Source organism: Anarhichas minor, unplaced genomic scaffold, assembly GCF_050575085.1.
Source record: "Anarhichas minor isolate MPS153535 unplaced genomic scaffold, ASM5057508v1 ptg000059l, whole genome shotgun sequence".
NCBI classification, from domain to species: Eukaryota; Metazoa; Chordata; class Actinopteri; order Perciformes; family Anarhichadidae; genus Anarhichas; species Anarhichas minor.
The window spans coordinates 402,013-418,910 of record NW_027466505.1 but is presented as its reverse complement, the minus strand read 5'-3'; the positions used below and the strand labels follow the sequence as shown (position 1 = coordinate 418,910).

The window sequence follows — 16,898 nt, the reverse complement described above, 5'->3', positions numbered from 1 at the left end:
ATTATCATTAATCTGAATAATCTTCTTTATTGATCCACAACATCAATAAATCATCACTGCTGATGTACGGAGGCTGCAGAGCGAAAAATCAATAACCTCACTTCATCTTGTTCATTATGATTTAATCTGACGTTAAACTTCTAGATTCATTCTTGAGCTTTCATCTCATGTTCATGGACTTCATCAGCAGGTAGAAAGTACTGGGAGGTTTCCAGTAAGTGGATCTATGGTGGGAAACATTTTTAAATTATGCAAATCCAAAAGGTTAGTAAATGAATCAAATATATATTGATGGTGTGAGTTGTATTTAAAAAGCTTATTAACTAACATTCATCGATGTCCATCTAACATTATGACGGTTCCTGCTCTGCAGAAGATGAACCGTCCTCTAGCATCATCAGGACACTGTCACCATGGTCACATGACAGGATATTATGGTCTGTAACAGACAAGGTGACTTCTTGGCCCAATCCCAACGTCCCTCCTAAACCCTCAGACCCTGAACCCTCAAGGACTCTCTGAGGTCACCTGGTGAGTGGGTGAGTGTGAGAGACTGTGAGGGCTTGAGATGGTGGAACTATGAACGGGACATATCACGTTCCCATGAAAACAACAAAACATATGATGTATAGTTGTGTGTATTTATTGTATATTATTTACTCCCTGATGTGAACGTCTTCAGGCTCTTTCCTCACTAGATGAGAGGTAACTTCAGATAATCTATTTACTCGTTTTTGTCAAAACGGCTTCAATGACAAAATCTAATATTTGATGAATAAATAAATAAATATCTTCTGATTTCATGTTTTAATGTTCCATCTTTAACCCTTAATGTTTCTGAGTACATGTAATACTCCAGTCCTCTTTGTTTACCTTTGTTTTATGTCTCCATGCGTCCACTGGTTACCCCATGTTTAACGTCACATTGCAATGATTTGTGGGTAATTCCCTTATGCTAAGGGTTCATAAAGGAAACAAAATGTCTGCCAGAGCCTCAAACACTCAATGATTTGACAGACAGAACTAAACCCTCACGGACTTCGCGGTAGTGCGCCTCAAAGTCCGTGAGTCCGTGAGGGGGGGCATTGGGATTGGGCCTGAGTCTCACACATGACCGTGGAGACGACATGTAAACTGACTGTAAAGAGAACGACTTAGCAACATGTTTTGACTTCCTCCAAAATAAAAGTCCCACTGAGCTTATAACATGTAGCAAAGGAAACGACTGAGGTCCCCTTCAAAATAAAAGGTTGTGATGTAAACGACAGGAGGAGCAGAAAGTTAACGCGCATCTTCACCCCGACGTCTAAACCACCAGCCAACCAAAGTAACGTTAGCATGAACACATGGTGGACATTCGCAAGCTAACATTAGCTTAGCTTAGTTAAAACCAGCAGACTAATGTCAGTCTGAAGGATTGGACTCGGCTTAGAGTTCAGTTTTGTGTTTTTAATTTAAATGTTGGTCTCGTGAACACAGACTTGTTGAGTCTTCTCTGTGTGTCTGCAGCTCCATTTCAATCACACTCTGATTACAGTCGATCAATAAAACAGTCCAGTGAGCTCATCCTGTTCCAAGAGGAAGTGACTTCCTGTTGTATAAAATCAATATTGAACATTAATCAGTCCACACGCTCTCTTATAGCACAATGCTAGCAGCGATCGTCCACGGGCTAGCTCTACCGTTTTTACCCATAATCCCACAGGGCCGGCCTCAGTGTGCAGGTCTGAGCCCGACCGTCGTACCGATGAAGCTCGGCGAGTGCCGGCGGAGGGCGTCGTCTTCCCGCCTGCAACCGTCGGTAAGGAATAGAATCCCCGGCCTCCGATTGGAGGGTTTAGGCGGGCTGCAGTGGGATGCACCCGACCCCGACCCCCCCCTCGTGACACACCATGGGGGTCATGAAGGTCCAGCGGTCGGTGTCGTGGTTGTACATCTCCACGGAGCTGAGGTTGGACTGCCCGTCGTAGCCGCCCACCGCGTACAGACGTCCTGACGTGGAGACCAGCGACACTCTGCTGCGCCGCGTGTTCATGGCCACCAGGGGGCTCCACTGCCCCCCCGCCGAGCTGAACACCTCGGCCCCGCTCAGGAAGCCCGAGCCGTCGTACCCCCCCGCCACGTACATGAGGCTGCCCAGAGCGGCCGCTCCGTGACGGCAACGCTTGTTCATCATGGCCGCCGCTGGGTGCCAACAGTTAGTGTGGTGGTTGTAGTACTCCACCTGGAGGGGGGGGGGGGGGGGGGAGAGACAATTAATACATTTATATTAAATACATTTATATATCTAGAGTCAATACATTTATATATCTAGAGTCAATACATTTATATATCTAGAGTCAATACAGTTATATATTTATAATAAACACATTTATATATTTATAATAAACACATTTATAATAAACACATTTATATGTTTATAATAAACACATTTATAATAAACACATTTATATATTTATAATAAACACATTTATAATAAACACATTTATACATTTATAATAAACACATTTATAATAAACACATTTATAATAAACACATTTATACATTTATAATAAACACATTTATGTTAAACACATTTATATTAAACACATTTATATATTTATAATAAATACATTTATATATTTATATTAAATACATTTATATATTTATATTAAATACATTTATATATCTATGGAGCAGTGTGATGCTCCCTTTACTGGTCCTCTTTTTTAAATTTGAAACACCTCAACAACCGTGGAGGACCTGTTGGTCGGGTTCTTTGGGTTCTTTGAGGAACTCTCAACAATATCCTCAGTGTGGGTCCACAGTTCTCCTCCTCTGATGAACTCTTTCTGAGTCTTCTAACGGTTTTCCAGAACTGAGAGTCCTTCTCCATAGTCTCCCCAAACTCCTCCCATATACGGGTTTTTGCTTTGGCTTCTGGGTAACGGGTCCCTGACTGCTGCTTCAGGAGAGCCCTGAGCCTTCTTATGTTTACCGACTGATAGCAGCCGCCTCCACAATAGAGGCTCTGATCACGACCCACTATGTCAACAGCCTCTTCTGGAGGTGGAGCCTCACATTCACACTTCACCCCCAACAAGTTTATAACACATTTATATATTTAGACAGTTTTAGAGCTTTTTAACCTGAACCCTCGTCAATCAAACTGACCGTGTTGAAGATCTGTAAACCGTCATGGCCGCCAGAGACAAAGATGCGTCCGTCAAACACCGTCACACCAGCAGCACTCCGACTCGCACTCATCTCCGTCACCACCGTCCACCTGCAGCAGATCAATACTATTAACACTTAATTAATTAATACTATTAAACAGCAGGCCCGTGTATGAAGCTAACGTCAGGCCCCCGCAAGACGCTAGCGTCAGGCCCCCGGATGAAGCTAGCGTCAGGCCCCCGCATGAGGCTAGCGTCAGGCCCCCGCATGAAGCTAGCGTCAGGCCCCCGCATGAAGCTAGCGTCAGGCCCCCGCATGAGGCTAGCGTCAGGCCCCCGCATGAAGCTAGCGTCAGGCCCCCGCATGAGGCTAGCGTCAGGCCCCCGCATGAAGCTAACGTCAGGCCCCCGCATGAAGCTAGCGTCAGGCCCCCGCATGAAGCTAGCGTCAGGCCCCCGCATGAGGCTAGCGTCAGGCCCCCGCATGAAGCTAGCGTCAGGCCCCCGCATGAGGCTAGCGTCAGGCCCCCGCATGAAGCTAGCGTCAGGCCCCCGCATGAGGCTAGCGTCAGGCCCCCGCATGAAGCTAACGTCAGGCCCCCGCATGAAGCTAGCGTCAGGCCCCCGCATGAGGCTAGCGTCAGGCCCCCGCATGAAGCTAGCGTCAGGCCCCCGCATGAAGCTAGCGTCAGGCCCCCGCATGAAGCTAACGTCAGGCCCCCGTATGAAGCTAACGCCAGGCCTCTGTATGAAGCTAACGTCTATCAGGTAACTCACCTGTCGGTCTCTGGAGAATAACACTCCACAGAGTTCAGAGATGATTTTCCATCGTAGCCACCGCACACGTAGATATGACCGTCAATCACAACCGTTCCCATGGCGCTGAGGATGACAACGTGTTATTAGTCCTCTACTGTTTCAGGATCAGTACAGAACCGTGTATTGATCGGAGTATTGACCTGCGCTGGCTATTCATGCTCGACACACGTGTCCAACTGTCCGTCTCCGGGTTGTAAACCTCCACCGTGCTAAGACGTGATTGGCCGTCGTATCCACCAATGGCGTACAGTAGCCCGTTAACGACTGCCACGCCCACTCTGCTGCGAGCCGTTCTCATTGGCTGACAGCGCTCCCAGAAGTTCCCAATTGGATCAAACATTTCGACCACGTTTAAGGAGTCACCTGAAGAGAAAAACACTGGCTGTCAGGACCAATCAAATCATCTGAGATGACATCACACAACCTGTGATTGGTCAGTCATTTAAACTTCTGAACTGAGACCGGTATAGAACTAAATCGACTCAATTACCTAAAATACGCTGATTTGCGTGGAACGCTCCGATGTGTAGCATAACTGCTGATAAGTCATCAGTTGTAAGCAGTTTGTTGATGCGCACATAGACCTATAAAACTTAACGTGGATTTACATTAACTAATTACTAATTGTATTCCTGATCTTCTCTGTATCCTTTTGTAAGGGTTGAATTATGGAATTGAAAAAAAAAAAGTTGGTGAAAGCAAGATGCCGCGTTTGTTTTAAACGTGTCTGCATGTCCGCGTTATTGGAAAATTAGAGACGTGAGAAACTGGACATGCATATTAATGCTATTAAAGTAAGAGACAAAGCATAACTTTTTTAAATAAACGTACCCTCACATCTGAAATGAAGTCACAGATATTAAACAATCTAAGAGCCCAATATGATCAGAATCCTGACACATGAATTCACTGTCCAACAAAGATGTTAACAGAGAGGAATAGAGCTGAAACAAGTGGTTTAATAACTATTGATAAAGTCTTATGAGAAGATAAGAAAAATATAATATCATCACTTCACCCGGAATGAACTGAATTTGAAGCTACAAGACAATTCAGTTAAATTTATTTAAGTACTGTATTTTAAGGTTTTTCAACAACTTGTATTTTATTTTTTTAATCCAGCACATATTTATTATTTATAATTCATTGACTTCATTTGAAATCTGACAATAAATACTGTTTAGATATTATTCAATTTAACTTTATTTGATTTGTCAGTTGTTGACATACAGACGTTATTAAAACTGTTGGCTTCTTCAATATTTATGGGACTAAATCATAGAACAAATTAGACATTATTGTTCTGGACCTTTGATGAGGACATTCTCTCTAACTGGACCTCATTTAATTTGAATACCTCTGATGTACAATATTGTGTTATTATTAGTGCTGGGCAACGATTACAATGTTTAATCACGATTAATCTCATTGTTATGGCAAAGTTCAATAATGAATTCAAAAGTAGTGTATTGCGCACTTTTATTTTAAAGTGCTGCTCTATGAACTAAAGGTCAATAACATTGTGTGTAAACACTTTAAACACATCAGGTTGTTGTTAGCAGCAGTGTTCTCTTCACACAGCAGCAGTTCTATATCTTCACTATCTGTGCTCAGTGTGTGACTGTGTGTGAAACATTCCACTGCTGTGCAACATGAATAACATGTTTCACACGTTTCATCTACATGTGTGTGTTGTGTCTTCATGACAGTCAGAGCATGTAAATGCAGCTCTACTGTTCATCACTATAATGCTGTAACTCAGAGGTGATGATGGTGACCCAGCGATCAAAGAATAAAGACACTTTACCCACAATTTAGGTGTATTTTCCCTTTAACTCACGATATGCAGGTAGCATGTTTTATACTTAATGTGAATATAATTCATACTTTGTTGGCATCTTATTCTGAAAACCGGATGTTCGTCTGAAGAAACCGGATGTTGTCTCACGTTAATCTTTCCGCTAACTTTCAAAGTCCTTCGCTCGCTCCCGATCTGTGCCGTTTGAATGCGTTTACGGTGAATTTCAGCATATAGGTGCACTAACATGTCAGTGTCTGCTGAGTTGACCACGGAGATCTGAGTGTCTGCTGACTTTACCGCAGCGATGTCCAGTAGTCTCCATTCCGCCACCGCTGCCAGTGAGCAACGGACTTTCAAAATAAAAAAATGCGTTAACGCGCTATAAAATAATTGTCGGCGTTAATTAATTAATGCGTTAACGCGATAATAATGCGTTAACTTGCCCAGCACTAGTTATTATATATTACATTACTCAAACAAAAGGTTGAAAGATTAATGGTAGAGGTTAGATTTATTCTATTGGTTAGTTAACCAAAGGATTAATCGATTTATAAAATAATAATCATTCCTTGCAGCCTCAGACAGGTGTGTTCAGACAGATGCACAGGTGATCTGTGTACCTGAGCTGTTGAGTCCTCCCACAGCGTAGATGAGTCCTGTGATGGACGTACAGCACCTCTGTCTGGTCTTGAAGGCGGGAAGATGAGGACGACGTTCTGGCATCAGGTGGAAATCTTTAGCTTCATCCACCAGATCTCTGACAGGAAACAGGAAACACAGCAGATTCAGAGTCAAGATTCAAAGTCAAGAGTCAAAGACAACAGTCAAATACAACAGTCAGAGACCACAGTCAAGAGTCAAAGACAACAGTCAAAGACAACGGTCAGAGACCACAGTCAAGAGTCAAAGACAACAGTCAAAGACAACAGTCAAGAGTCAGAGACAACTGTTAGAGTCAAGAGTCAAAGACAACATTCAGAGTCGAAGACAACAGTCAAGAGTCAGCATCGAGAGTCAAAGACAACAGTCAGAGACAAAAGTCGAGACTCAAATACAACAGTCAGAGACAACAGTCAAAGACTAGAGTCAGAGACCACCGTCAATAGTCAGAGACAACAGACAACAGTCAAAGACAACAGTCAATAGTGAGAGACAAGAGACAGAGACAACAGTCAAAAGTCAACAGACAGAGACAACAGTCAATAGTGAGAGACAACAGTCGAGTCAAAGACAACAGTCAGAGACAACAGTCGAGTCAAAGACAACAGTCAAGAGTCAGAGTCAAGAGTCAAAGACAACAGTCAAAGACAACAGTCAGAGACCACAGTCAAGAGTCAAAGACAACAGTCAGAGACCACAGTCAAGAGTCAAAGACAACAGTCAAAGACAACAGTCAAGAGTCAGAGACAACTGTTAGAGTCAAGAGTCAAAGACAACATTCAGAGTCGAAGACAACAGTCAAGAGTCAGCGTCGAGAGTCAAAGACAACAGTCAAGAGTCAGCGTCGAGAGTCAAAGACAACAGTCAGACAAAAGTCGAGACTCAAATACAACAGTCAGAGACAACAGTCAAAGACTAGAGTCAGAGACCACCGTCAATAGTCAGAGACAACAGACAACAGTCAAAGACAACAGTCAATAGTGAGAGACAAGAGACAGAGACAACAGTCAAAAGTCAACAGACAGAGACAACAGTCAATAGTGAGAGACAACAGTCGAGTCAAAGACAACAGTCAGAGACAACAGTCGAGTCAAAGACAACAGTCAAGAGTCAGAGTCAAGAGTCAAAGACAACAGTCAGAGACATCAGTCAAGAGTCAGAGACAACAGTCAATGTCAGTCAACAGTCAAGAGTCAAAGACAACAGTCAAAGACAACAGACAACAGTCAGAGACAACAGTCAATAGTGAGAGACAAGAGACAGAGACAACAGTCAAAAGTCAGAGACAACATTCAAGAGTCAACAGACAGAGACAACAGTCAACAGTCGTAGTCAACATTCAGAGTCAAGAGTCGAAGACAACAGTCAAGAGTCAGAGACAACATTCAAGAGTCAACAGACAGAGACAACAGTCAACAGTCGTAGTCAACATTCAGAGTCAAGAGTCGAAGACAACAGTCAAGAGTCAGAGACAACAGTCAACAGTCAGAGACAACAGTCAATAGTCAGAGACAAGAGACAGAGACAACAGTCAAAAGTCAGAGACAACATTCAAGAGTCAGAGACAACATTCAAGAGTCAACAGACAGAGACAACAGTCAACAGACAGAGACAACAGTCAAAGACAATAGTCCGAGACAACAGTCAAAGGCAAGAGTCAGAGACAAGAGTCAAGAGTCAAAGACAACAGTCAAGAGTCAGAGGCAACAGTCAGAGACAACAGTCAAGAGTCAGAGACAAGAGACAACAGTCCGAGACAACAGTCAAGAGTCAGAGACAAGAGACAACAGTCCGAGACAACAGTCAACAGACAGTCAATAGTCAGAGACAACAGTCAGAGACACCAGACAAGAGTCAGAGTTGCCAGTGAAAAACTAGGGATTTTTTTTGTTTTTTGAAACGTCAGGCAAACTTAAATTTCAGGCATTAACAAGGGGTTGGCATGAGCAACATATTATTTGTACATAGCAGCAAAGCTGCTTTTTTTTGTCTCACCTGCATTTATGGCAGCAACGTACCAGTTCCTCCTGCTGGACTCTGTCTGACAGGAACTGAGGTCGACACAGAGGAAGTCTGATCTTTGACAGCAGCTCCGGCAGCACCGATTCCCTCAGGTCCTGGTCATGATGAACCCAGGCCAGCACTGCCTCAAACACCTGCACAGGTACAACACATTCAATATTCTTCAAACACCTGTACAAATTGAACAGGTGGTCTCTCTCTCACGGCTTCAGGTGTCTCACCTGTTCCTCTGCTTTAATGTTGAGTTCGTCACAGCCGACCAGCTCCAGAACCTCCTCCGTCCTCAGACCTAGAAACTCCTCGGACACAGAAACCTCCACAAAGTGCTGATGGAGAAAACTGTTGGCCGAGTCGTACAGAGTCGTGCACATCATGGTCTCTGCAAACTGTCTCACTCCCAGACAGTTCTTAGGGTGTAATCTGAGCACCACGGAGCAGCAGACAGACAGACAGACAGACAGACAGAGAGACAAATAGAACATTTTCAACACTAAATCCGCAACTACATCTGCTGGTGAGGATAATATGATTGAAAGCTGCAGAACACCTACAGAGTCAGAGGTTTAAAGTAAAGTCTTCAGATTCATGGAAATATTTCTGATTTGTAACAATGTCTTAAAAAATGTTTTGCTTCTTTAAAACACATCTACAACCTTGGGTCCACTCTAAATGTATCATATAGCACATGACTTCCATCTATTTTGTATTTCATACTTAAATATGAAGGTTTGGTTTGTAAGTCAGACATTTTAAATGATTGTAGTTATAACATAAACTCGTACTCTGAGCGTACTGTAGTTAACATATATATAAACTAGTACTCTGATGAGTCAGAGCGTACTGTAGTTAACATATATATAAACTAGTACGCTGATGACTCAGAGCATACTGTAGTTACATATATATAAACTCGTACTCTGATGAGTCGGAGCGTACTGTAGTTAACATATATATAAACGAGTACTCTGATGAGTCAGAGCGTACTGTAGTTAACACACTGTATATATAAACTAGTACTCCGATGAGTCAGAGCGTACTGTAGTTAACACTGTATATATAAACTAGTACTCTGATGAGTCAGAGTGTACTGTAGTTAACACACTGTATATATAAACTAGTACTCTGATGAGTCAGAGCGTACTGTAGTTAACATACTGTATATATAAACTAGTACTTTGATGAGTCAGAGTGTACTGTAGTTAACATATATATAAACTAGTACTCTGATGAGTCGGAGCGTACTGTAGTTAACATATATATAAACGAGTACTCTGATGAGTCAGAGCGTACTGTAGTTAACACACTGTATATATAAACTAGTACTCTGATGAGTCAGAGCGTACTGTAGTTAACATACTGTATATATAAACTAGTACTTTGATGAGTCAGAGCGTACTGTAGTTAACATACTGTATATATAAACTAGTACTTTGATGAGTCAGAGCGTACTGTAGTTAACATATATATAAACTAGTACTCTGATGAGTCAGAGCGTACTGTAGTTAACATATATATAAACTAGTATTTTGATGAGTCAGAGCGTACTGTAGTTACATATATATAAACTCGTACTCTGATGAGTCAGAGCGTACTGTAGTTAACATATATATAAACTAGCACTCTGATGAGTCAGAGCGTACTGTAGTTAACACACTGTATATATAAACTAGTACTCCGATGAGTCAGAGCGTACTGTCGTTAACATATATATAAACTAGTACTCTGATGAGTCAGAGCGTACTGTAGTTAACATACTGTATATATAAACTAGTACTCTGATGAGTCAGAGCGTACTGTAGTTAACATATATAAACTAGTACTCTGATGAGTCAGAGCATACTGTAGTTAACATACTGTATATATAAACTCGTACTGTACTGAGCATGTGCAGTGGCATCTCACTGACCTCTCCTGCAGGAAGGAGCAGCAGGCGTCTTTAACGTTCTGCAGCTGCAGGAAGCTTGAGCCAATCAGCAGAGACTGAACGTTCTGCTGGTCGATGGCAACGTGGCCGCTGTACGCAAAGTTTATCAGAGCCTCCAGAGCACTGCAGGGAGACAGGCACTGGTTAGACTGGTTAGAATCTGTACTGGTCTCAGACTTGTCTGTGGGTACTGGTCTTTGGTTACCTGGGGTCCATGCCCTGCATCAGGATCTCGTCCTGTTTACACTCCACCATGTCCATGGTGAACATGGCATGAAAGTACGGGATGGAGGCCGCCAGCACGATCCGGTGAGCGCTGAACTTATGATCCCCGACCTGCAGGAGGACAGGAATATATTCATACAAGTATTCTCACCTGCAAGCCTCACAGTGTACTTTACAAACTGTATTCACCTTTACAGACAGTCGAGCATCTCTGACTGAAGAGCTGTCCTTGTTATTTGTTGCTGTTGTACTTTGACTGTCTTCTATATATACTGTATGTGATGTTGTCTTTAATAAAGGGTATACTAATGAATCATTAATAAGAGCAGGGGCCTCTGTTGATCATTGATCATTTAAATTAATACCCACATTGTAATGACACAGAGCTGGTTCAACCGGCAAAGTACTTCAAATAATTATACTTTTGCTGCTAATACTTGCATACCTTTACTTCAATCAGGTTTAGAATGCAGGACTTCTTCTGCAGTAGTATTTTCTCAGTGTGGTATTAGTACTTCTACTGCAGTAAAGGATCTGAATACTCGTTAACAGCTGATGCTCTATTGTCAGTGAGTCTCGTATCACTCCGCAGCAGCTCAGAGACACAAAGTAGACCCACTCTGGGAACTTTAAATGACCGGAAACACCTGCAGTCATCGACTCTGTGATCACCATGACAACGTGACAGTCGGGGGGGGGGGGGGTCAAATGTCAGCTGAGCTAGTAGCCTCTGACGTCACGTTAGCTTGTTTTAATAATCCGATGTTAGCATGTTATGAGCATCTAACGCTACACACTGTTAGCATGTTATTATCAACTAACGCTACACACTGTTAGCATGTTATTATCAACTAACGCTACACACTGTTAGCTGACAGGCTGTTAGCCAGCTAGCTAGCTGGCTAACTCCGGCCTCGACCGTCGTCGGTTTTACCTTGAGCGTGACGTCACAGAGTTTCCCCTGACGTCGGATCTCCTCCATCACGACATAGCCTCGTGCCGGCAGGTCGTGCACTGAGAAGTGAACTAAGTCCTCCTCGAGCTCTTCACAGAGAACGTCTCCCATCGTAAGCAGGAGCGGCGGAGTGTTCGCGGACAGCCCAGCGAGCCGCCGTACGCATCCGGTCACCTTCAGAATAAAAGAGACCCACTTATGACGATTTAACGGTCACCGCCTTCAGAATAAAAGACCGGTTTATCACGATTTCACGGTCGCCGCCTTCAGAATAAAAGACCCACTTATGACGATATAATACTTTTGATCATCATGATTATCCATAAATGTCAGTTAAACATTTAAGACACTATATATAATAAGTGAAACTACTTTGTTATTAGAGGCTATCAAGACAATAAAATGTGTTTTAATATCTTTGTCTGTTGTCACATGTCCTGGCTCTTTTGTTATTGTTCTATTTTTTGATTGTAACTATTCTTTTGTTGAATTTAAATAAACTAAAATAGAACTTTAATACTCCCGATTTGGTGATTAGCCTTCAAAATAAAAGGTTAGAGAAACGTTTTAAATATTTAAAACTACAAATTTGTGCCAAAACAAAATTCTAAGCGGCTTTTCCCTGCATGTTTCTTTTTATTTGTAAACATGTATGGATTGAAGCACCATCACTTCCACACGTCACATCCGGTTTTCTGGGTTTTACACAGTGAAGTGTTCGTCATAACTATTTTAATTTGAAATTTGCTCTTTAGAATTCTGTCAACAATAAAATGATTAACTAGAAATGAAAATGATCATAATGATTAATGGGTAGTGGTGAAGAAGAGGTGGTTTAATGTGTTGTCTTCGAACATTTTACACATCTTATTTCATTCACAGAAACATGTGATACATGTTTAATATAAAAGTTTAAAAACTAAAATGAGACTTCATCAAATACAGGAACAAATAGCATGTCGAGTGGAGACATCTGTCGATAAAAAAACAAAAAATATTTAAACTTTCACAACTTCTGAATGCAGAAATATTATCTGCATCAACATTATTTATTTCATCTTCATCTACAATAATGAATTATACATAAGTGACTTCATGCTGCTGCAAATGCAAAAATGTTTGTGAAATATAAAAAAAGTTTTCTCATTAAATTCTATGAAGTTTTTAGGATCCAACTTCATGAGACTCAATGTGGTGACCTTCGGGGGGGGGGGGGGGGGGGGTGGGGTGGACCCCCAAGTGTCTCTGATAAGTGTAATCGGATTACAAAATGTAACACATATTAATCATTTAAATATATTATACTTGTTTAGTATTAAAGTATAAAAATCTAATTCAGACCTCAATAACGTCACAAACAAATAGCGTGTTGTCAACATCTAGTAGATATTTGAATGAACACATTCAGTCTACCTCTTAAGCTCCACGCCCCCAAATTTGGGGGCTCTCTGGCTCAGAACCCCTGAAAATCATGTACGGAAAATAACCTTATTGTTCGCCAGTATTGTGGATTGGTCCAGTTTTTTTCCGGATGAAACAGCAACGTATGGGCAACACTATCATATAAGTCACTTCTTACACACTCCAAACACAACTATATACTACTCATATAAGCATCTAGAAAACGTGGCATAAAAGCATGAAATCCTGGCCAGAAATCGCTGTTATGAGTACCGCAAATCAATATTTGCACCCTGATGCTAGCTTTGCAATGCATTTAATAGCATTAGCACACGTGGCCAAACGCGTAAATAACTTCGGTTTTTCGCTCCGTGGAAGCACTGGACAGCTGTGAGTGGTCAAACGTACCTTCTTACTGCCCTCCGCCGAAAAAAATCGTAGGTATGTGGCCAAGTTTTATGAAAAATGAGGACAATAACGTCGCAGATTATCCGTTTCAAAGCTGGAGTCATTGTTGCTAACTGCATCCTGTTTACTTCCGAGCTGTTTCCAGAATAAGAGCGGTCAATCCAGCATGGGCGAGCGGTCAGACTTCCTGCAAGCGAAATTTATGCTCGGGGAGACGCGGCACTTCTTGCAACTTTACTGGTTGAAACTTATGTCAATCAACACCAAATTCGACTCACGCCTTCCTGAGACTCTGACGCGTCGAAGGAGGGCTTATTGACTGAAGTCGACCGATGATAGGCTGAGCTACAGCGCCATACACACACATAAACTGAGAAAATCCTATAGATGACAGCCAGAAACAGGCTCTGATGATGTTAGGAATCTCAAAATGATTCCTGACATCTATTGTCTATGTATTGAATAATATGAGTGATAAAAAAAGTTAAATATATAGGTATATAGTATATAAAAGTACAATGTAAGAGCTGCAACAGCTGGTTCGAAAATGATGACCTCGCTTGACCGCTCTCTACTAAAGCCTCTTATTCTTCACTTTATCCCACTTTAACCTTTATTCAGCAACTACTGATCGGTTGTGCTATGATTTGGGAGAGTTTTTAGGGAGATATCTGCATTATTTCAACAACCTTATATCAATAAAAGTGCTTTTTTTTTCAGGCGAACCTGATTATTTTCAATTTGAGCTGTGTAATGTCTTCATTACTGTATTAACCAGCAACATATACACAATATTACCCATCTGAACAATCTCACAAGTGTTGTGATCTGATTATATCAACAAAAATTATTAAAATAGACCTTGTAGTTACAGAACTATGGTCACTTTAGTAGGGGTATGCCATTTTCGAGCAGAGGCCTACAAATAGGGCTGGAGCTTAAGAGGTTCTCTCATGTGAGCGTGACGTGTTGTCATGTGACGTGTTGTCCATCAGCTTGGTATGAAACCCTGGAATGAAGAGCAGAAGAACAGACTTTGTTCATGTTGGTTTCTTCATCATGTGAAGCTTCAGTAAAGTCTGTTCAATGATTTCATCTTCACATTCACTTCATCACACAATCAGTGTGTTTGAGCAGAACGTCAGCATGTAAAAGAGAAGAATGAAATATCTCCTTATTGATTATGATCAGGATCATTAATATCTTTAATACCTCAGAACAACAACAACAACAACAACATCTGGTTTGGACAAACAGTCAATGTGACCATAGATTTCTTTTCAGATGTCCACAAAGAGAACGTGTGGAGGATGAAGGAGGTCTGCTGCTTTCTCTCTTAAGACCCATGCAGTGAAGATAAACAACAACATACTAATACATCAATACGAATATTCATCAGACATTTAGAGCTCAGAGAAGTTCACATCTTCATGCAGAGAAATGTCCGTTCAGGTAAACAAACATCGTCATGAGCAGTGATAGCCTCCATGGCTAAACAGACACAGGAAGGAGCTCCACCTAAAGAAACTCAAACATTTACACAACAACTGATGACAAGATGTCAAAGTACCGCCCACAATGTTTGACTGACAGCTGATCTCTGTGCAGTGAAGAAACACCACAACAATCAGCTGTCAGCAACAAACATGGAGACAAAATGAGTTCAAGAGTTGAAACACAGAATTTAACCCTGAAAGGACTTCTGTCTATTTCAGTTTACACAACTCAGCTGAGTCTCATCACAATAAAGACAAAGTCCAGCATAGAGAGGCTGAGTGAATGTGGTCTGGACTCTGGAGGAGGGTCATGGTTTCAGAGACGCTGTAGAAGGACAGAATACCTGCTCTGTGATCCAGGTACACTCCTACTCTGGAGGACTGAGGACCTGAGACGGGAGTTTGGACTCTGTTGTACCAAAAGTTATAACGGTTATTGTGATAATCTACCAGTGGTGGGCCGTCAGGGCCTGCAAGGCCTTCTCTGCTGGCCTAAACACAATCACAAAGTTATATCTATTTTATAATTTAATATTTCTTCTTAAATACACTACATGTATTATAATATTTTTCCCATTATCTTATATTCTCATTGCACAGCTACTGTCTTCCTCAGTTGCTCCGCTTCCAGTGCAGCTTGTTTTAAGTAGAGCTTTTATCCAATCAGATCTCACCTCTGTGTCTCTAGGTAAGAACAGAGGCAGAGACCTGCAGACTCCTGTGAGGAATTTAAGTTTTAAAGCGCTCCTAATTATGGATATTATATGTTACAATGTATTTACTTATGGAAGTTTAGACCAAAAAGTGTGTTTGAGTGCCTGTAAGAGAGGAGTGGGGGGTTGGAAAGTGGCTGCTTGAGGTGTTAAGTTAAGATCAGAACAACAGTTCAAGGGCCAAGGAGGAGGGGCTTGTTGGACTTCAGCGAATCAATGAGCTGATCGATGAGCTTAGAGATGTAACTTTGGAGGGACAAAGGCCTCCTCGGTACCACGGGGCAGACACACCAGTCTGTGGTCACATTCATTACATATACAGACAGAGAGGGCAGATATATAATCATCAGAGGAAGGGTAGATAACGTTCTGCTCACATCTGTTCATATATACGCCCCTCCAGAGAGTGATAGACAATCCTTTAAATTACTATTTGATACAATCATTTCTGAAAGTGAAGGAATGTTCGTCTGTGCTGGAGACGGGAACACAATTCTAAACAAGTACAAAAAGACATAAATCCCGTCGGTCAACAGACCTCGATGTCTTCATTAAAGAGACTAAAGAGGGTTTGTTCCACGTTTGGAGGAACCTCCACGCACGAGAAAAAGACTTTACTCACTATTCAGCTACTCATCAGGTGCACTCCAGATTACACTACAGACAGACACAGACACCACAGACACTGCAGACATACACAGACACTACAGACAGAGACAGACACTACAGACAGACACAGACAGACAGACAGCGGGTGAAGGACTGCTCAATAGGATCAGCAGATGTATCAGATCACAATGAAATCTATTTCACTATTTACTGGAATAACAGACTGAAGAGAACATTATGGAGCCTAAATATTAGCATTTTAAATAGAGACTGTTGTGAATGACATTAAGAAATGAATGAGTGACTGCATAAAAGATAAGAAATATAAACTGAAGTGGGAAGCACAATTGTTACGTGCCATGTTGTGTTTGTGCTCTCCCTCTGGTTTCCCTCAGTGTCTTCTCGAGTGTCACCCTCTGTCCCGGATGCAAGCTGCAGCGGCTGATTGGACGCGGCTGCGGACAATCACGATCAGCGGTGGATAAGAGGAGAGGAGCTCCGGAAGGACAATCTCTTGGGCAGACCACAGTAGTGAGGCTGTGCGTGTGAGCTGACAACCCTTGGGCAACGCGTAGTGGTGGAGCTGCGTGTGTGTTGCACCTTTGTTCCAGCCGTGTGGGCTGTTGTGTGTATAGTGTTGCTTTCTTTCTATAAGGAAGTGTTTTCTTTTGCTGCCGTGCAAGCAGCTAGCCTTTTTACAATAAATACTC

The 16,898-nt window shown here is 42.0% G+C and overlaps 1 protein-coding gene across 1 annotated transcript; it reads right to left on the bottom strand.

Moving 5' to 3' along the window:
* Positions 1-11: 11 nt before the first annotated feature.
* On the bottom strand, positions 12-11,699 carry klhl18 (kelch-like family member 18). Its single transcript, XM_076077464.1, has 10 exons — positions 11,541-11,699; positions 10,587-10,717; positions 10,364-10,504; positions 8,679-8,877; positions 8,431-8,591; positions 6,396-6,532; positions 4,115-4,337; positions 3,933-4,037; positions 3,154-3,265; positions 12-2,224 (listed from the first exon to the last, which is right to left on the bottom strand). The coding sequence occupies exons 1-10, from the start codon at positions 11,670-11,672 to the stop codon at positions 1,838-1,840; spliced, it is 1,728 nt and encodes a 575-aa protein (XP_075933579.1). The 5' UTR covers positions 11,673-11,699; the 3' UTR covers positions 12-1,837.
* Positions 11,700-16,898: the final 5,199 nt, after the last annotated feature.

Coding starts and splice junctions, on each gene's coding strand:
- klhl18 (XM_076077464.1), bottom strand. CDS start 11,672: ATGGGAGACGTTCTCTGTGAAGAGCTCGAGGAGGACTTAGTTCACTTC. Junction 10,718..11,540: donor TCTGTGACGTCACGCTCAAG/GTAAAACCGACG, acceptor GTCCTCCTGCAG/GTCGGGGATCATAAGTTCAG. Junction 8,592..8,678: donor ACATTAAAGCAGAGGAACAG/GTGAGACACCTG, acceptor GTACCTGTGCAG/GTGTTTGAGGCAGTGCTGGC.